This window comes from Lathamus discolor, chromosome 1, assembly GCF_037157495.1.
Source record: "Lathamus discolor isolate bLatDis1 chromosome 1, bLatDis1.hap1, whole genome shotgun sequence".
Classification (NCBI taxonomy): Eukaryota; Metazoa; Chordata; class Aves; order Psittaciformes; family Psittacidae; genus Lathamus; species Lathamus discolor.
This window is the reverse complement of record NC_088884.1, coordinates 66,139,938-66,154,998: the sequence shown is the minus strand read 5'-3', so window position 1 is coordinate 66,154,998 and position 15,061 is coordinate 66,139,938. Positions and strand designations below refer to the sequence as shown.

The 15,061-nt window shown below is 43.3% G+C and overlaps 1 protein-coding gene across 1 annotated transcript; it reads right to left on the bottom strand.

The window, feature by feature from the left end:
- Nucleotides 1-459: 459 nt before the first annotated feature.
- WBP11 (WW domain binding protein 11) lies at nucleotides 460-12,896 on the bottom strand. The gene is made up of 12 exons (XM_065675771.1): nucleotides 12,725-12,896; nucleotides 11,151-11,267; nucleotides 10,307-10,338; nucleotides 9,612-9,705; nucleotides 8,725-8,921; nucleotides 7,621-7,754; nucleotides 6,762-6,961; nucleotides 5,736-5,930; nucleotides 4,944-5,045; nucleotides 3,732-4,043; nucleotides 2,219-2,401; nucleotides 460-1,574 (listed from the first exon to the last, which is right to left on the bottom strand). The coding sequence occupies exons 2-12, from the start codon at nucleotides 11,212-11,214 to the stop codon at nucleotides 1,141-1,143; spliced, it is 1,947 nt and encodes a 648-aa protein (XP_065531843.1). The 5' UTR covers nucleotides 11,215-11,267; nucleotides 12,725-12,896; the 3' UTR covers nucleotides 460-1,140.
- Nucleotides 12,897-15,061: the final 2,165 nt, after the last annotated feature.

The following is a 15,061-nucleotide window of genomic DNA, read 5'->3' as shown; positions in this document are numbered from 1 at the left end:
ATTTCCTCCTTATATCCAATCTAAACTTCCCCTGTTTAAGTTTTAACCCGTTACCCCTTGTCCTGTCACTACAGTCCCTGACGAAGAGACCCTCCCCAGCATCCCTATAGGCCCCCTTCAGGTACTGGAAGGCTGCTATGAGGTCTCCACACTGCCTTCTCTTCTCCAGGCTGAACAGCCCCAACTCTCTCAGCCTATCTTCATACAGGAGGTGCTCCAGTCCCTTGATCATCCTCATGGCCCTCCTCTGGACTTGTTCCAACAGTTCCATGTCCTTTTCATGAGAACTTTAATAAAATAAAAACATAGATATAAGAAAAGCATCTATTATTTATAATGCAGCTACTGCTTTTCTTTTCTGAGGTTCAGAATGCCTCTATCTCCCCCCAAGGCCAGCAAAGAACCTCCCCCCATTTCCATTCACATGCTAGCTTTAAACAAATCACAAGGAAAACAGTATTTTAATACACTGAACATTTATTGTCTTTCACAAGACAAAATGAAGTCTCCCCAGCTGATGAAAGCCATCAAGATGACCATAAAGGGGATAGGGTGCAAAATTCCAGTGTACAGTATATGCAACAAGTTACCTCCCTGACTACCCTGGAAGAAAGATGATTGATCAATCTCACTGCAACTAAAAAACAGGATTATAAAATATTTACAGAAAGAAATGGTACAGAAAATAAAAACTGGACAACCATATGTGTATGAAATGCTGCTAACACTTTCCTGTGTCTTTAAAAACCTGTACCACTACCCTCACCAGAGCATTCAGGATGTGCAAGGATTCAGGCAGAGCATAGTCACCCCCTACTCCCACACCTCCCTCCCCAGAGGGTCATTAATCCCCTCCAAGGAAGGGGGAGGACTTGAAGGAAGCAGCATCACCACCTTTATTGTGATTTCCTTCCACCAACTGGACATGCTAGCTCCTGAAAGGAGGTCCCTGCCATACCTCATCTGCAGCGGTCTCTATCCAGAGCATACTGGCAAGTTAACCTATGGGTAACTATTAACAGGCAACTATTCCCTGTAATGTTAGCCCTTTCATTGCTTGAAAGAGGATTTTTCCTTCTCCTCCCTCCTGGTCTGATCTGTGTTCAGAGGGGCAGAAAAGCCAAGCAGGACTACAACAGGTCACAGGAGACCCTCCATTTCCTTCATGAAGGCTTCATACACATCATCCTTTGTCTGTACAGAGATCGGGGCAGATGATCCAGCCTTAGGGGTAGCTTTGGTTAATGGAAGAGCAGGCTCATCATCCTGTTTTCTCTGGGAGGCAGCCGAAGCCCCTTTATTCTCCCGACGCACTCGCAAGGCAGTGGGCACAAAGCGAGTGATCTCAGCTTTGGGGTTAGTGATCTGTGGCTTGGCACTGATAGTGGCCGTAGCTTTCTTCTCAATGGTGGCTGCACTGGTGTCATCCGCCTTGGGGCGCTGAATCAGGCTGGGTGGGGCACTCAGAACCCCAGGATTTGGAATAGGAGCTGGTGGAAAGAGCCCAGGCGGGGCAGGTCCTAAGGGAGGCACCAGAGGTGGCCGTAACATGCCTGGACGAGGAGGAGGGATACCTGCAAGAAGAAGAGAAAGTATGAGCTGACTCCATATCTGGTTGTCTTAAAGATATTTGGCTAAAAATATTTCCACAGGCTCTGGAAGCCAAGAAGGAAAAACAAAATGGGAACAAAACATCCCCAACAAGAAGCAGTAACACTGGCTTAAAAAACACTTCTCAGCCCTGCACCAATGCTGGGTGAAAAATGCTGCTGCTCCTCAAATTTCAACAGCTACAGGAGCCTGTGTATTGCTCCCTTTCAAATTTTAAAGGTAAAACCTGAAAAATAAAGTTTCTTGATGATCCATCCCACTGGAATTTCCGACTCATTAGAAATGTCTCTGACCACGCAGAAAAAAAAAATATCCCTATCTCCAGCTCATTAAGTGAATTATACCACCCAAGGGTTATTCAGAAACACTCCAGCAGAAGCTTGAACTCCAAAATTCCCTTTTTGAGGGCAGGTTTTTTGCTACTAAACTACATATAGAAGTATAGAATTACTTGCTGTCATTGCACAGAGAAATGTAATAGCATATAGCACAACTCACACAAAGACAAACCATTAACTAATTGTATTTACTGACTTGGTCACCACAGTAAAAACTGCGAAAATAAAGTTAGAAGAGACTTGGTGCTGAAGTACACAGAATACTTTACCCGGTGGGGCTGGAGGAGGAAGACGAGGAGGGGGACCACGTGGAGGAGGACCTGGGGGCAGGCCTGGTGGGGGACCTGGTGGAGGGCCTGGTGGTCGTCCAGGTGGAGGGCCTGGTGGTAGAAGTCGAGGTAAAGGTCCACGCAGTCCTGGTAAGCCAGGAGGTCTCAGGAATGGAGGAGCTCCTGGAAGTATGCGTAGAAAAGAGAAACTCAGTTCATGGTTAAAAAGAAAAAACAAAACAGCAACTATCCCATCAGCTAATACTGAGGATCTTCAACAGTAACTTGAAATCTGTTGTAGTACTGGCCAGCCATCAGATTAAATAGGTCTTCTGACTATCTCAAAAAGAGGCAGCAGATGTAAAGCTTCCTGATAATAGTCAAGGGGAAGTATCTTTTCCCACTGAAAAAAGGGCACCTCTCCATGTAATGAAGCAATAGCTGAGAACAGCTACTGAGCCAATGTTGTCAGAATTTTAACAGCTAAAAAACTTTTCACTCTGGCATTTCATTGCCCTTCTGGCTTTTAAACTAGTTTTGCACTATTGAAAGTAACTGATTTGTGTTTCCCCCTGTAGGGAGTATCAGAAATGGAACAGCAAGAAAGACAAACTTCAGAAAGCAAAATATGTCTGCCCCCCACCCCAGAAAATCATGCTACTAATGTGCCCACACAGAGCAGAATACATTAAAATTCTGGTATATAATGCTCCTCACTATAGCCCAACTATTGATATCTGCAATTTTAGAACAAGCAATAGTTTTATATACTTTAATTACAAAGCAACCTGTTACTCAGGTCAGCTATACAGCAACCCATCAACTTCCAGAAAAACAACTTTCTCCAGATCAAAGAAACTCAAGTGCTTGCCCTCAAAAAATCATGCACTATAAAAGAAAATGGTACCAATTGGTCTTATTATTAATAGTCTCTAGGCAGTCCAACATTGCTGTGAATTCACATGTAGTATTTACTTCATTTGAGGATAGTTATCTTCCCTAATAAGAGTGAAATACATTCATGTGGTAGAGTAGCAGAAGCCTTCACACTGTAGCTGACATTAAAAAAAGAAATCCACACCAAAACCTACAGCTAGGCAGTGGTTCCCAAACCTCTTTCATCATGCCTCACTCAGTGGGATGTGGGGAGATCAACACAAGAAGAAATCAATAAAGGAAACCCACCCTACACTGGAGGGGCACATAGCACCAGGCCCTATGCTTCACATTCCAATACTATTCATATTCCAACTACTGCCGCCTGTCAGCATTACAGCTAACAAACTGTAACAATGCCTACCAGGCTGACTACAGCAACAGAGGCCTGATGCCTCAAAAGCACAGTACAGCAACAGACTGACCACAGAAGATATCACACAAGTCTCATCAATTACCACATGGGGCTGCTGTACGCTGTCTGCAACACATTCTACAGATTCAAAACTCCCAAACTGATACATTCTGTAGTACCAAGTGCCTGCACAATTCAAACCAGACTACATCAAGTGTTCACCTGGTGGAGGGCCAGGAGGAAGGCCAGTGGGTGGGCCTGGGGGCCTCAGTGGAGGGGCAGGAGGTGGTCCTAGTGGAGGTGGCCCAGGCATAGGAGGTGCCTGTATCTGAGATGGAGGAACAGGCTGTGGAGGTGGTTGCTGCTGTTGTGTCTGGGAAGTTGCAGAAGATGACCCGGTCTCTGTGAGAGCTTCCTCACTGAGTTGTTGCTGTTGCTGTTGTGATGCCTCTTCAGTATCTGAGTCCTCTTCCTCTTCCTCCTCTTCTTCTGAATATTCCTCCACTTCTCTCCCTTCTTCTGGAATTTCCTGCCCTGGAAATGGAGACATACTTCTAAAATCCACCCACAGGTAATATCTTTGTGAAACATCACAGAAATTGAGCATGCAAACCACCCCCCCCACAAAAAAAAAAAAAGGTCAACCATTGAGCAAGGTTTTTCTCAACAAAAAGAACTGAGTGTATTTAAACAGAAAATTAAAACCCAATAATATAAAATAAAAGTCACAGTTCTGTGACCGTGTGTTTCTGTGGGAGCAGAAACTTCTACTACCAACCTGAACTGCAACTATGTGACCTATGGTTGCTGGCAGCTTGCACAGGTAGCAGGTCATATGGGGACACAACATCAAAATAAACATAATCCCCATGTCCAAGAAACTCCAGCACCTTTGAAAGATACTGGGGTGTCTAAAACAAACAGTCAGACAAAAGAAAGAAAAAAAATAAGTAAATAAAATCTTCACTCTCAGTTAGCTTACTTCTGGAAGAAGGATGTTTTTAAAGACTACAAATCCTTTTAGGTTACAGGCTGAGCCCAGAGCCAATCACATCCTTTCTTTTTCACTCATGTTCAAACAAAACAATTGCTTCTAAGTTAAGAAAGGTAAACTTTAAAAGATAAAAAAAACAACCAAAATAAAAAACAAACAAACAAACAAAAAACCAAACAAAAAGAAACAACAAAAAACCCAGTACCTAATAAAAACCCAAAAACCACCAATCGGTTGCTACTGTAACTTCAACTGTATGCAAAACAGACACACTACTAGACTAAAACTAATAAAAAAACCCACCAACAATACCTAACCATAGTTTATTACAGTAAACTATTTACTCTATAAAATAAAACCTGTGCAAACCTAATAAGCTTACCAGAAAAAACATTAACTGGAAGCCTAATGGCATATCTTCACGTATCTATCTCACTCACCTGCCATTCGTAACATCATGGCCTGGAGTGGAGTCAATTCTTTCATGTTCTTTTTCTTTTTTCGTGACTTCCCAGGCATGTCTGCAAACCGCACACTGTGACCTGGGGAAAGCAAAGCAAAGCAAAGCATGGGCAACAGTGGTGGGAGCTGGGAAGAAAATAACAGAAATCAGGCAACATTTAATCTACCTAGTATGGTACCTGCCCACAGCAGGGGGGTTGGAACTAGATGATCTTAAGGTCCTCTCCAACCCTAATTATTCTGTGATTCTATGGCTAATATATCATTCTAACTAGCATAATGCTGCTCCTTGCATAAGGGTTAACACTGGTGTTACTGCTTATTTAAAGTTTTTGCTAATTCAGTATTATCCATCAATTGGTCTTCCCCAAGTAATGAAGAAAAAAAAATTATCCAAAAGTAACAGTGGTATGAAACATAGTTGTCTCAGTTGTTCAAGTGACTAAGAAATGCATATTTTACACCGAGGCTTAATTTTTGTAACATACCCTGACAGCTCAACACTTCAGGTGAAACGTCTTGCAAGCTTACTAAGCTAACTCAACTGTTAAGAAAGCAGGTCCACATGAAAAATGCTTCACTTCTAGATAGTTACCTTCTGATCTGTTAATGAAATTTCTTCAGCTGAAATTTAGGCAAGTTAGAGCAGAGTCAGACAGCAAAACAAATTCACTTTCCTCCCCTCAGTCAGAAAAACAGACACAAACTTTGTTAAATAGTGTTGATCTTTTGAAAAACCAAACCCCGATCTATAACTTCCCATATCATACCCGATTTCTTCTCTTCACCACCTTCCCTCTCCTTGTCATTATCACGATGCAGGAAGTCCTCGCCGTCACTGTCTGCATCTGACCTGTCACTGTCACTATCATCACTACTGTCATCATGCTTGTCCTGATCCATATCCTCAGGATAACCTTCATCTTCACTAGTACTGGACATGTCGTCATCATGCCCTCGCTGTCCTGTGGGAAGCAAAGTATTAGGAAATGCATAAACTCCAAATACACTGGTGTGAAAGACTGAATATTTTGTATGTCTACAGTTAGAAAAATTCTCCTAGCAACAGCACAGACATATTGTCAAATCTTTGCTGTTTAGCTCATATTCTTGAAGAATATTTTGGGAGAGTCTATTTCTAATATTTTCTATTGAGCAGCTGGTTAATTTGCATAGCAAACAAGTGAAGGCAGCTCCTATCTGCTCAACAGAAGCAAACGAGTTGCAATCACCCACCACTGAAACACTTGGATGTTTTCTGGTGTGAAATAAAGCTGATTTACCCATTCGATAAAGTTCCTGGAGATGACACAGCAACTGTGAAAGGGAAGACCTAGTTTCACCTAGAAAATGTGTACCCAGGGCTGGCAGGGGCTTTTTTTGTTGTGGTGCTGGTTTGTGGTGGATTTTGGCTTTGGTTGTGTTTGTTTGGGGTTTGTTTTTGTTGGGTTTTTTTTGGTGGGCTTTTTCTTTTTCTGTTTTATTTAGAAGGGGTAATAGGAAGACGTCTTTGAGGCTAGTTAAGTTTATTTAAGGGATTAATAGGTCCAATGTTTCAGCACTGTTAAGACTACATGGGAAAGCTGTAACTAGAAGCTTCAATATTTAAAAATATAGCTGATAAAATTGCAGAATACTGGAATCAGCTCAGAGGTCCAATCACTTAAGTCCTTCAAGTAGCATTAACACCCATGCTGCCCAGAGAATAACTTGTGTAGGGCACACTACATTCACAGCAGTACTATCTATACAAAAATAGACAGGTCAAGCAAAATGTAGGGCAGGGAAGTTCTTACCTGCTTCAGAACTGTAAGAAATCTCCTCTTCTCGCCTTCGAGGAGCCATCTCCAAGGTGAAACCCACTTTACGGCCATACATCTGGAGGACTTGAGGTGGTGGTGGGCCTGGTGGAGGTCCAGGGGGCTTCCTCCCTGGAGGTAAACGTGGAACACCAAGCCCAGGAGGAGGAAGTACAGAAATGGACCGAACTGGTGGTCTGGAAATAAGGAAGGAAACAAGAGATGTAAGAAAACAAACAAATGAAAGCAAACATACACTTAGTAGAATTCTTTAGCCTTCTTTCATCATTGCTTATACAGCAGCCTTCTGAAAAGATACATGAACACTTACAGATCTATCCCAAGGAGTTTACAACCTCATACAAAGACATGATTGCAGAATATCAGCTAAAAGCAAGCTTCTCAGATGGCAAAAATCCCCCCAAGGATTGAATCCCACTACAGAAGCCAAATGAAGTAATCATAAAGTCGGTGAAAACAGAAGACTGTTCAGAAAGAAATAAAAAGAACTAGCTGTAGAACGAGAGACAAGTAAACTAGGAAATTAAACTGCATTACTATCAAAAGAATACATAAAATACGCCAATTTAAGGGGCATTTATGATAAAAGTGGCAGAGCTTTAAGTTTTACTGATATACAGAAAGACAACAGATTATTACTCAAAGCAATTTAAACAAAACCCTGTAACAGTAGGGAAAGATTAAAAAGGGTTTTGGTTAAAAGAAAGTACAATTAACTCACACATAATTCCCGATTTCTGCTAGTCAATATTACCTCTGCTTCTACTCATAGTTCCTCCCCAGTAATAAGAGTGCTCATTTCTTACTTCCTCTCAAAGTTTCTTTCTCCACTTACCCATAGGCTGATGTCTTTTTGAGGATAGAAGGTGGTTGGGCCCCTGGAAGGGGAATGTCCTGTATGAGGATGTTGGAGGGAGCATGCGGCATATCTGGTAAGGGAATACTTTCCACTTCTACATGCTGAGCATTCTAGGCAGGGGAAAAGGAGAGGAAGAAAAGAAAGAATGGATTACTCTCACAGAAGCTCCTGCACAACCTCATTACCTTTCAAAGTACAGAACACATGGAACTTGCTATCACTTGCCAAAGACATCTTTCATGGCTTGCTGCAAGAAAACATGGCCTAAAAACAGACATTCAGGAAGATGTCAACAATAAAAGCTTTCAACACAAAACAAAACACATGCAGTACACCTATGAAAGGCTTCAGTACTTCAGTCAAAACTCAGACAAGCTTCCCTTTAGACCTTCAGTTTCCAAAGCAAAGAGGCTGTAGACACAGACAGGTTGGACAGAGCCTTGGGCAACATGGTCTTGTGTGAGGTGCCCCTGTCCATGGCAAAGCAGCTGGAACTACATGATCTTAAGGTCCTTTCCAACTCAAACCATTCTATGATTCTATGCCTGTATTTAACTATCCAGAAGGTATGAATTACAGGCTGCTGAATATTCCAAACGGAAAAAAAAAATTAAAAAAAGTCTTACAGATACTTGCACTTGGGCAACATTATGTTCTCCAATATGGTAGGGAAGAACATCAAATAAAGCTCTTTAAAGGAATGCCAAAAATTCTCTTTAATTCCAGCAACAGCCTTCACAGAAATTCACAGAAATATCAACTGCACACTCACAGCCTGGCTCTCTAATATGGAAAACAAATTCTGACATGATTTATTTTTAGCAAAAATCTTTTCCCCCATAATTTCATGTTGAATGAAATCCGTATATCAGACACAAACTCAGACTTGACTACCCCCATGCTGCCCTTAAAGGAATGCTGTAACTGGAAATGCTATGCAAGTAAGTACTTAATATGAATCACATAACATATAGTCTGGTCTTATAATGTAAAAGTTTATCCTTTGTAATTGTTGCACCTAAGAAACAGATAAAGAGTATACACTACCACAGTTAAAAGGTTGAAATATACAAGCATTACCTTGACAGCATCAAAATACTGGCTGAGTTGTGATCTCTTCTGCTCATACTCTACTTCCAATTTGCGCAGTTCTTTGTAGATGTCAGGATTTTCCTTCTCATAGAGCCGCAAGATACGCTCAAAAGTCTCACGGAGTTTTTTGCGTTTATCCTTCAGCACTTTTTCGTTAAGTTGTGGCTGCTGTACTGGGTTAAACTCTAATCCAAGACAGAAAAAAAACCCGCCCCAAAATTCCTTAGTTACTCTGCTGCACAACTGTGATTAATCAAACACCTTCAAAGAGAAGCACAGGGACTGTAGGGGACAAGGGGAAATTGGTTTAAGCTTAAAAAGGGAAGTTCAGGTTAGATATAAGGCAGTTCTCTACTGTGAGGGTGGTGAGAAACTGGCACAGGTTGCCCAAAGATATGGTGAATGTTCCATCTCTGTCAGTGTTCAAGGCCAGGCTGGAGAGAGCCTTGGGCGATGTGGTCCAGTGGAAGGTGTCCCTGTCCATGGCAGGGCAGTTGGAGCTAGCTGATCTCCAGGTCCTTTCTAACCCAAACCATTTTATGATTCTACAAAGCAAGCAACTTCCAACACCTATTTTCAGGAAGTCTTCAGCCTTATGACAATCCTCTGCTTCAACTCCAAGCTACTACCATACACACTACTCCTTTTTATCAGCCATCTTCTTGGCGGGGGGGGTGGGGTGGGGGGGTGGGGTGTCATCTTCGATGGCACCACATCACCTCAAATCACGATCAATGTCCAATTACTCATAAAACTGTCACTTTTAACAGGAAAGGAAAAAGGTTACTCTATCGTAATCTTTCAGTTGTCCCATGAAACTGTTATTTGTCTACATAAAGCACCACCTAAGTCCTATACCTGGTATATCCACTCACCCATCTCATCCAATTTTTCCATGTCACGAATAATCTGCTTTGGATCTTTCATCTTCAATACAGCTGCTCGTACCATCATTCGCTGCTTTTTGTTCTAAGAAGATCAGAGATCAAGCAGATCAGAAAAGCAGCACAGGAAAAAAGAGAGAAACATTTGTACCAAATACTCCCCTATCAGTATGTTCAGTCTGCAGAAAAAAAAAGGTGCCTCAAAATGCCCTGCAAATATTAACCATGGCACAAGTCAGCAGCAAAGGCAATTAAAACTTCTAGGAATCTAAATCCCACTATCTTGCCATTTACAAATGTTTCTAGAATTCATTCACTCAAAACCACATACAATCAACAAGATAACAAGTGTCTAAAGGTATGCAGTAAAACATATTTAAAAAGTATGTAAGTCTGGGGTGGTTTGTTTGTTGGGGTTTTTTTGTCTTTTTTTTTTAATGCCTAAGTTCTTACAATAACATTTCAAAAAGCTGTAATCATGACAAGTTAAAAAATAGTAGATGATGAGATATGGTTACTCAAAAGAAGATTTCTGTTTTCTTAAACTACTTGTTTGAACAGTATATTCCAAAGTCAATCTTAGGATATCAACCAAAATATCTGCAGTCTATCCCTCAGCCACAATCACAAACATGGCACACAGTAAGCAGAATGCCAAGTAAATGTTCCTGATCTCTTTTATTTACCTTCTTTAGTTCCCTTTTCCGAGCTTCCTTCCCTAGAGAAGAGGGGAAAAGAAAGAAAATAACAACTTGAAACAAATTCATGAAGAACCTTTCCTTCATCAAGACTAGCGCTGCGTCTCAACTGTTCAGTCATTTTGCTAAGACTGCAAGACTGCAACTGTTTAATTCATCTTCCCAGCGGGAGAGAAATACAGCATGAAATAGACTTCTATTTCATGTCTGTTATACAGAAACTAAAGGAGATATAAGAGCCTTCACATCTCCAGAAGCAGGGGTGTTTCTACACAAAGAATAATAGTCAGGAAAAGTCACAGTGTTATGTGCAGTCATGAAAGGATTTTTTCCCAGAAGCTGAAACAGAGTTAACAGTAAACAATGCACTTGCAAAACATGTAGGCTTTGAGTATCCATCTGAAACAAAGCATATTCACCATGAAGTCTGGATGTTTTTTATCTCCTTAGCACTGGTAACACCTGGCATGTTACTAAAAGGGAAAAACAGTTAGCCAACTCTCTTATGCAAAATTTGCCATGCTCCTCAAATTCTAGCCTCAGACAAATTAACTGTGTCCCAAGCAGCAGCTTTCAGTTTAGCCAGCAGCTAAGTACAAAGTCCTTTGAAAACTGACAACCACAGTACATAAATACACAGAGAAGCAGCAGAATGAAGCAAGCGGCCTTCTCAGGGAGTTTTTACACCAGCCAAAACTGAGAAAATATTTTTCAAGCTAGGGAAACTCAGCTCTGATTCACATGTGAGGACCTTATCCTCAGAGAAAGCTTTCCATCTGCCTCCCGAGGACCCTCTTACCCCCCATTTCCATAAGCTTTTACTGATACTTACGCGCCTGATCTGTGGGATTCATAAACTTCCCACTCTTGGTGGATGACGTAGATCTCCGCCCCATTTTGACCTTTTTATTTCTGCCTCAAAAAAAAATACTTAAAAAGAGGGAGAGACCTGGAAAAGATGACATGGTTTCAGTGCCTATGCAACAGTAGCTTGAGTACTCTTAAATCTCTTTCTCTGTATCAGCAGGTTGCTCCCTCAAAAACCTCAAACCCCACTACCAGCTCAGGCATTTACATGAAAAATTACACAAAATTCGTTAAAGAGTAGTACTTAGTTACAGTTAAGTACCTGCTTACTACTACTTTCCCAAATATCTATTTTAAACTAATCAAGTAGTTCATTATTATACACCCAAAGACTCAAAGAAGCTTCTTGCTTACACAAGAGAGGCACAGTGAAAACACGCTCTCTCTTTATAAGAGCACTGTAAGGACCCTTTTAGCTTTTCATTTAATTTCATGAGAGCTCTCAAATGTTTACCTTCCCATTCCTCTTTATTTCAGATGCTTCCCACAAATTTCCTCCCTTCCTCAAGACTTCTAAGCTGCCCTTGATCTCCCTCCTCAGCACCCACTATGTCCATCAGCAAGTGTTCTACAGACATCTATTCGTCTCCTCCCCATATGCTGTTGCTATACCACTGCTCTTACACTTTCTGACTCTATCAGTATTATTTCAAACTATGTTACGAGGATCAGGAGAAAAGGTGATTCTGGGAAGAATTATTTCCTGTCTTCTGACATTTCTTCCGTTTATAGACAGATCTCAACAGATCCCACCCCAAAAATCTAAAACACACTCTGAAATTTGGAAGTCGGTGCAATGCACCTTTTTAGTCACCACACTGAATCTAAATAGATCATGACCATAATGAAAGTATTCACAAGCTTAGTCCAAAGTTATCTGCAGGCTCACTGCATCACCATATGCACTCTTCTTCCCCAACAACAGCAGATGCCATTTTCAAGCCACTGAACAGCATGCCTGCCCTTACTACCCCTTAAAAAGAAATGTAAGCACTGTGCCTCATTTAGTGCATCAAGGCCTCACAAGAAACGGCTGCTAGCAAGCTCCAAGAACTGATCACATTCAATGTTCTGACTAGTAAAAACCTACAGAGCTCTGCTCATGGCTCCTACTACAAGGCTATGCACAGTTGTCTGTTTGCAATAGCACCCCAAGGTGGGAAACTCGCCACAAAGCAGTAGGAGTTGTATCTGTACACCGTATTTCCCGTATTTCTAACATTTAGAGGGTAAAGGTGAAGCGAATAAATTTCTGAAATCTCGAGCCCTAATCCTTTTAGGATACAGAGCAAAGAGCTTCAATGATGCAATTTAACAGCCGAAGGAGAAACACCCAAGAAAAAAAAACCCACCAAAAAACACTGAATTTATGAATTTGAGGTGCAGAAAGGAACGAGGCAGTAAGCCTCCCATGAGGCACACGAAAGCCTCCCCTCCTTCCCCGACGGAGGAAAAAAAGGCGGTAGCGCAAAACGTCGCTTTCCTCTCGCTTCCTTCTTCCTCCCCTCCCCAGCTCAGCACCTGTCCCTCTCCTCTCACCCCTCCGGCCGGCCCGGCTCCGTCCCACCGCAGCGGCCTCTATCTCCACCTCGCTCCTTGCCGCCTCGGCCCCACCGCCATCTTGAACCGGGACCGAGCGGCACGCCGCCGTAAAGCGCGACTGCCGCAGCTCTCCGCGCGGACCCGCACTCCGGAAGCGGAATCTTTTACACACTACCCACAGCTCTATGGTTCGGCGGCTCTATGGTTGGGCTGGGGGCGGGACCGGGAGGCGGGGACCGCGTGAGCAGTTGGGCCCGTCAGGCGGCGGATCGGGAGCGGGGGCGGGGGCGGGAGTGGGGACGGGGGTTCTCTGCCCGCCCCACCGGACTCTGGGAGCCGGCCAAGGGAGAGCTGTGGAGGGCAGATGCCACGCCGCTGCTAGGTATATTACGGGGACAGAGGACGTGGCCGTGGTCGCTGCGGCACTCTTCCCCCACGCTCTCCTGAGGAGATGGTACGGAATGCCTTCCTGTTGTGAAGCAGGGCAGAGCTGGGGGGTGCGCAAGGAGCGTCTGGGGAATAAAGACAAAGTGCCGAGGGAGCAGTTCCTCTGTCTCAGGTGCTCTGTGCTTTTCGTGTTGGGTTTGGCCTGAAGGCAGCGGTGCTGCATCCTTCTGTTGGGCTCATGTGCCAGCTGCTGTTTGAAGGGACTGCTGGAGCCAAGTGGGGGGATGACGGTCATCGGGCTGTACAGAGAACAGGAGAGGTGGTCTGGTCCCAGCAGGGACCACAGAAGCTAACGTATTAGTCGTCGTTTCCTGCAACATCCCCTGTGGTAAAGTGATGATCTGTTTACACTGGTGAGCACTGGGTAAGAGCTGTTCTGCCTCGTCGTCCTAAGTGCCAATCCCAGCAAAAATCCCCGGGCACATGAAGAACCAGGATAAAGATACATGATTTCTTCGGGTACCAATTACACCACTGTGAATAAGGAGGGGCAAACAATAAAGCATGGGTGCAGGTTTAAAGAATTAACATGCTGAGGGGAGGTGTAGGAAGAGTATTTTTCTCTGCATAGATACACCTGGGTGCAGAGGTGGTCTGATCTCTGAGCAGGATTTGTAGACCCCCTGTAGACCTCCTGGTGAGCGTGCCATGCAACACAATGTTGCTGAACTCTTTCAAAAAATAGAGGCTGAGCTGGCAAACTTGGAACTTTGTGAAGAATCATTGCAGGGTGGGTAAAAGCAAGGTTATAACCTATGTCTGGCATTAACACCAACATTACTCATAAACTGCATAGAGTCCAAGTTAGCAGGTGGCCAGCCCAGAAACATCCAAAGAGCCAGAGGGCTCCAGGAGCTCTCAGTGCCTGGGAAGCCTTACTAGCCATGTATATAGCAGAGTCATCCCATCCTTGTGCCTCTTTGGCCTGTTCTTCTATGCTGTTCTTGTTACCAGAAGGACTTCACTGCAGTGCAGAGTTTGGTTGAAACCACAGTGTTTCTACACAGGTTTGAAAGCATCTTGGACTGGTTTTGGCCCATTTACAGTTTCTTTTCTTCTATAGGGCTGTTCTTATTTGGAACACACATATTATACAATTTTAATCTTTTGTTCAGAAGAATAGACTGTGCAGAAGGAGAATGCCTGAGGCAGTGTGATGGGAATGCTACATACATCCCTGTCATGTACGATGTCACTGGAGGGGGAGGCAGCTGAGACTTTGAAGATTGCCCACTTCTCACAAGGCTCAGGGTCTTCTGTCATGACAATAGTGGGCTCAGTGGTACTGCATCAACCCTAAGACACTGCTTTCTCTCAGCAGTGTCTGCTGACTTGGAGGACAATAGTCCTCTCACATTTTTTACTTGGCACTTCTGTCACACCAAGAGGCAGCTCCAGTCTCAAGAACAGTTCCACAAGTCCAGGAGGAGCATCAGCAAACTGGTTATGACATTTTTGGGAGGACAAATGCAAGACTGATCAGAGGGCTAGAGAGGGCAGGAACTACCTCTTATTTTGTGGGACTGAGTTTCAGTTACCAAGCAGATATGGAGCTAAGCTGTTCCTGCTCCTGCTCCACTGGGTGCTCTCCCTTGCCTCTAGCCAGTTAAATGCATGCTGCATTCAGTTCAAGTATGTAACGGTTGGTAATGCAAGTAAATCCCATTGACTGTCTTATTGCTAGAGTTAAGGGAAGGAATTTGGGAAAGTCCCAAGCTGACTGGCAGGTTTTTTACCTCAAAACCATCTTGTTGTGGCTGGATGTTGCCGTACGCCTTTATGAAGTCAGAGGCGGCTCTCCTAGGTGACAGGAGATGCTGGCCCAGTAAGCAGAGGGAGAGGCTGCTTCCCACCAGCCTCTAACATCTTCAACATCTTCCAAAATCT

What these genes read in the sequence shown, in the direction of transcription:
- WBP11 (XM_065675771.1), bottom strand. Translation starts at nt 11,214, where the DNA reads ATGGGGCGGAGATCTACGTCATCCACCAAGAGTGGGAAGTTTATGAAT. An exon ending in AAAAAGACATCAGCCTATGG is followed by an intron (nt 6,962 to 7,620) that starts GTAAGTGGAGAA and finishes CCTTATTTCCAG; the next exon opens with ACCACCAGTTCGGTCCATTT. An exon ending in TTCTTACAGTTCTGAAGCAG is followed by an intron (nt 5,931 to 6,761) that starts GTAAGAACTTCC and finishes TGCTTCCCACAG; the next exon opens with GACAGCGAGGGCATGATGAC.